The sequence below is a fragment of the Stomoxys calcitrans genome, chromosome 4 (genome assembly GCF_963082655.1).
Source record: "Stomoxys calcitrans chromosome 4, idStoCalc2.1, whole genome shotgun sequence".
Classification (NCBI taxonomy): domain Eukaryota; kingdom Metazoa; phylum Arthropoda; class Insecta; order Diptera; family Muscidae; genus Stomoxys; species Stomoxys calcitrans.
In genome coordinates this window covers 106,792,283-106,798,282 of record NC_081555.1, presented here as the reverse complement: position 1 = coordinate 106,798,282, position 6,000 = coordinate 106,792,283, and the positions used below count along the sequence as shown (strand labels likewise).

The 6,000-nt window shown below is 37.5% G+C and overlaps 1 protein-coding gene across 1 annotated transcript in view; it reads left to right on the top strand.

The window, feature by feature from the left end:
* The window catches only part of LOC106086339 (uncharacterized), a 121,516-nt gene that overhangs the window by 26,712 nt on the left and 88,804 nt on the right, over positions 1-6,000 (top strand). Inside the window, exon 2 of the mRNA XM_059367229.1 lies at positions 3,334-3,434. Coding sequence (XP_059223212.1) covers positions 3,334-3,434 — 101 coding nt within the window. The remainder of the gene's footprint in view (positions 1-3,333; positions 3,435-6,000) is intronic.

The window sequence follows — 6,000 nt, the reverse complement described above, 5'->3', positions numbered from 1 at the left end:
GTGTCAATTTTATCACCAAAATCTTAAGAAGATTTACAAGAAAAAAATTTCTTAATGCTGTTTCCAGGATTTGAACAGAGGCGTTCACATGTACAAGCGAACATGCAAACATGTGCAGCACTATGGCCCTCAGTAGGTCAGTGATCACATCAGCCAATTGTTTTTTTTTTTAACTATTTATACCCTACACCACCACCAGGGTAGGAGAAGGAGAAGAGCTAGACCCATTGATAAGTATAGCCATCGATTCAGAAACACTTTCTGATTCGATTAAGCCATGTCCGTCTGAGTCCATGTATTTTTGTAATCACAGTGCAGGTCGTATTTGTTGTCCAATCATCACAAAATTTTGCACATATCACTTTTTTGGCCCAAGGACGAACGCTCTTGATTTTGGTAAAAATCGGTTCAGATTTAGATATAGCTCCCATATATATGTATAGCCCGATTTGCACTTAAATGGCCGTAGTAACTAAAATTTTCAACTGATCTGCACAAAATTTGACACAAACTGTGTCGTTACTGATCCTAACATATCTGCAAGATTTTATCAAAATCCGTTCAGATTTGGATATAGCTCCCATATATATGTATCGCCCCATTTGCACTTAAATGGCCGTAGTAACTACAATTTTCAACCAATCTGCACAAAATTTGGCACGAACTGTGTCGCTCCTGATCCTAACATATCTGCAAATATTTCATCTAAATCGGTTCAGATTAAGATATAGCTCCCATATATATGTATCGCCCGATATGCACTTAAATGGCCGTAGTAGCTACAATTTTCAACCGATCTGCACAAAATTTAGCACGGACAGTTCTGTTACTAATCCTAACATATTTGAAAAATTTCATCAAAATCGGTTCAGATTTGTATATAGGTCCCTATATATGTATCGCCCGATTTGCACTTAAATGGCCGTAGTAGCTACAATTTTCAACCGATCTACACAAAATTTGGCACGAACTGTGTCGTTATTGATCCTTACATATTTGCAAAATTTCATTAAAATCAGTTCAGATTTAGATATAGCTCCCATACATATGTATGGCCCGATTTGCACTTAAATGGCCGTAGTAGTTACAATTTTCAACCGATCTGCACAAAATTTATCACTGACTGTTTTGTTACTGATCTTAACAAATTTGCAAAATTTCATCAAAATCGGTTGAGATTTAGATATAGCTCCCACATATATGTATCGCTCGATTTGCACTTAAATGGCCGTAGTAGCTACAGTCTTCAACCGATCTGCACATAATTAGGCACGGACAGTTCTGTTACTGATCCTAACATATCTGCAAATATTTCATCTAAATCGGTTCAGATTTAGATATAGCTCCCATATATATGTATCGGCCGATTTGCACTTAAATAGCCGTAGAAGCTAAAATTTTCAACCGATCTACACAAAATTTGGCACGGACGGTTTTGTAGCTGATCCTAACATATTTCCAAAATTTCATCAAAATAGGTTCAGATTTAGATATAGCTCCCATATATATGTATCGCCCGATTTGCACTTAAATGGCAGTAGTAGCTACAATTTTCAACCGATCTGCACAAAATTTGATATAGATTGTTTTGTTACTGATGTTAACATATCTGCAAAATGTCATCAAAATAAGTTCAGATTTGGATATAGGTCCCATATATATGTATCCCCCGATTTGCACTTAAATGGCCGTAGTAGCTAAAATTTTAAACCGATCTGCACAAAATTTGGCACTGACAGTTTTGTTACTGATACTAACATATCTGCGTAGGCCACCGTAGCGCAGAGGTTAGCATGTCCGCCTATGACGCTAAACGCCTGGGTTCGAATCCTGACAAGACCACAAAAAAAATCTTCAGCGGTGGTTTTCCCCTCCTAATGCTGGCAACATTTGTGAGGTAGTATGCTGTGTAAAACTTCTCTCCAAAGAGGTGTCGCACTGCCGCACGCCCTTCGGACTCGTCTATAAAAGGAAGGCCACTTATCATTGAGCTTAAACGTGCATTGGACTGCATTCATTGATGTGTGAGAAGTTTGCCCTTGTTCCTTAGTGGAATGTTCATTGGCAAAATTTGCAATTTTACTAACATATCTGCAAGATTTCATCTAAATCGGTTCAGATTTGGATATATTCATATATATCGCCTGATTTGCCCCTATATGGCCGTAGTAACAGCAAATTTCGACCAATCTGCACAAAATTTGGCACGGATTGTTTTGTTACTGATCTTAACATATCTGCGAGATTTCACCAAAATCGGTTCAATATGGATGTATCATCCATACATATTTATCGCCGGCTCTATATACATATAGCTCTCATATACAGATATATTTATATATTGTCCGAATATATAATTGTTGGATAGATGTAGAGTGTTATATAGTCGGCCCGGCCCGACTTTTGCCTTTCCTTACTGGTTTTCATTGCATTTAAAGGGTGATTTTTTTGAGGTTAGGATTTTCATGCATTAGTAAAGGGTGATTTTTTTGAGGTTAGGATTTTCATGCATTAGTATTTGACAGATCACGAGGGATTTCGGACATGGTGTCAAAGAGAAAGATGCTCAGTATGCTTTGACATTTCATCATGAATAGACTTACTAACGAGCAACGCTTGCAAATCATTGAATTTTATTACCAAAATCAGTGTTCGGTTCGAAATGTGTTCATTCACCGTAACGTTGCGTCCAACAGCATCTTTGAAAAAATACGGTCCAATGATTCCACCAGCGTACAAACCACACCAAACAGTGCATTTTTCGGGATGCATGGGCAGTTCTTGAACGGCTTCTGGTTGCTCTTCACTCCAAATGCGGCAATTTTGCTTATTTACGTAGCCATTCAACCAGAAATGAGCCTCATCGCTGAACAAAATTTGTCAAAATTTCGAACCGAACACTGATTTTGGTAATAAAATTCAATGATTTGCAAGCGTTGCTCGTTAGTAAGTCTATTCATGATGAAATGTCAAAGCATACTGAGCATCTTTCTCCTTGACACCATGTCTGAAATCCCACGTGATCTGTCAAATACTAATGCATGAAAATCCTAACCTCAAAAAAATCACCCTTTATTTTTGTCTTTGTAGTAATGGACTTGTTTTCCAGAAGACTTAAAGCTTCCATGTATTGTATTGATGGTTTCAAACGCTCGACAACGGCTTCGTTTTTGTATGGATAAGTAGATTTATATCTACATAAGCTGTATATCTGTTCTACATATCGCGTTTAGTTGCTTTTGAAATAAATGTCCAACCTAATGTCATACACTTTAACTATTTTTTATAACCTCACAAATAAGATAACGTCACATATATTTTGTTTCCTTTTAGATTGGTTATCTTGATGTTGTTATACCACCTGATTTCGTTAGTGAAGATACCTCCTCTGACGTCATAGTGCCCGAAGGTAGTGCAGTGAGACTAACATGTCGGTAAGTCACAAAAACCAAATAAGGACTAATTCTTTCTCACTAACAAAAATCCATTAAAAACTCTTAATTTAAATGATAATTAATTTGTTTCAAATAGTTTTTTTTTTGTTGAATCGTATCTATATGATAATTATAGCTTCATAGTATTTACTACTCATACTACATTCAGTCAATTAAAAAACGTTAAGTGAAAAGAATTGTGACAAAAACCACATTGCCCCCCTCACTAAGGCCATTTAATATCAAAGGGCAATAAATGACAACAAATTAAAACCACATTAAAACAACATAATTCAATTAACACATAATTAGACCAATAAATTTTACTGTGAAGTGGAAACGAACTTGCGACCAACTCGCAGTGTCATTTGCACACAGAGAATGGGCAGAAACGAAATGACTAAAATGCCAACAAAATTTTTAGCGAGACAAAGACAAATATATAAAAAGAGCATTTATATTTATTATATACGAACCAAATTGAGGCTATTATATGGATGATTCGATGATGTTTTAAAGCATGAGAGATAATTTAAACGAAAAAAGTAAAAGTGTGTTAAGTTGGGCCGGGAAGAATCTTATAAAGCCCCCACCATGGATCGCGTGGGATAGATTCTTTGAATGACTTCTGCAAATATATAAAAGCTGTAACGAGTTCTGGACCGATATGGTGTTAGAAGACATAAAAAATACCATGATCTAGAGGGAGAAATAAATTGCTCCCTCTATACGTTCAAATAGTCATATCGTTCGATCGGCTTACATGGGAGCTATACTATGTTATGAGTCGATTTAGGTCATGCTAAGCGTGAATATTGGAAGTAAAAAAAAAACTCTTGTGGCAACATTTCATCTAATTTGGATAATAATTGCGCCCTCTAGAGGCTCAAAAAGTCAAATCGGACGATCTATTTACAAACGGAGCTATAAAAGGTTATGCATCTATTTCAACCATGCATATAACGGCTATTGGAAATCATAGCAAAACTTAAAGTTTAAAATTTTAGCCAAATGGGGTGCTAATTTCGCCATCTAGAGGCTCAAGAAGTCAAATCTGAAGATCGATTAATATGGCTGCAATATCAAGTTGTGAACCAATTGGAACCATATTTAGCACAGTTATTGGAAGTCATAACAAAACACCTCATCCAAAAATTTCTTCCAAATCATATCAGAATATCGCCCTCTAGAGGCTCAAGATGTCAGGATCCGAGATCAGTTTATGTGGTAGATTTTTGAGTTTTGAATGGATTTAACCTATACTAAGAACAGTTCTTGGAAGTCAAAACGAAACACCTCATGTAAAAACTACTACCAAATCGGATAAGATTTACGCCTCCTAGAGGTTGAAGAAGACTAGATCCGAGATCGGTCTATATAGCAGCTATATCAAAACATGGACTGATATGGTCCATTTAAAGGGTGATTTTTTAGCTATTATCTTTTTGACAACACTGGTTTAAACAGCTTACGCACATTGCGTATTTTGTTTCACTATCAAACATCTTCAGTTTGGTCTATTATTTAACCATAAATCGTCTTACAAATGAACAACGCTTGCAAATTATGCATGCCAGAACACGCGCGCTTCTTCCACTCTACGAAGAAGTTCAGTTTTGGCTCAATGGGTACGTAAATAAGCAGAATTGTCGATTTTGGAGTGAAGATCAGCCAGAAGCATTGCAAGAGCTACCAATGCATCCAGAAAAAGTCCCAGTTTGGTGCGGTTTATGGGCTGGTGGCATCATTGGACCGTACTTCTTCAAAGATGATGCGAATCGTAAAGTAACTGTGAATGGTGCGCGCTATCGTTAGATGATATACAACTTTTTTTTTGCCCAAAAATGCAAGAACTTGACTTGCATGATATGTGGTTTCAAGAAGACGGTGCTACATGCTACACTGCACGCATAACAATGGACTTATTGACTTTTATTTCACGTTCGGGACCGGTCAATTGGCTGCCTACATCATGCGATTTAACGCCTTTATTTTTTTTTTTTTTTTTTTTTTGGGGCTATGTTAAAGTTGATGTCTATACGGACAAGCCCGCTTCAATTGACAAAGCTTAGAACCATAAGCACCTCGCTTATTGGTAAACAAATAGCTTGAATCGGCTGCGAATCTGGTGGCAGTAGCCATGTTTGGTAATAATGATTAAAACCATCCTCTGACCTGCTCGGGTAAGCGATCACAGCCTGTTTGGTGGATCGGGGACTTGTGGAGACAAACTTTGAGGAGGCTTTATAATAATGCGAATAGAATCAGGTTGCGTGCGAACTAGGACCTGTACAGAAAATCCCTCAACAAATACTAGAAAGAGGTGAAATCGTTCGACAGGGTGAGTCAATATATGGAGTGCATAAGTCTTTCAGGCTCCGCAGCGAGCTCTCCAAGGATCCGAATCCATTGGGAGCAATTGAAAGGATGATGGAATCTGAAAGAATACCGACTCGATCGACTGGTTTCTACGCACTTCCCTGGGTGCTTGGCCGTAGAGATGTGAGGCCTTTGAGAAGAAGATGTTGGTGGTCTTTGGCTACGCAGGTGGCGTAGCCAAAGACGT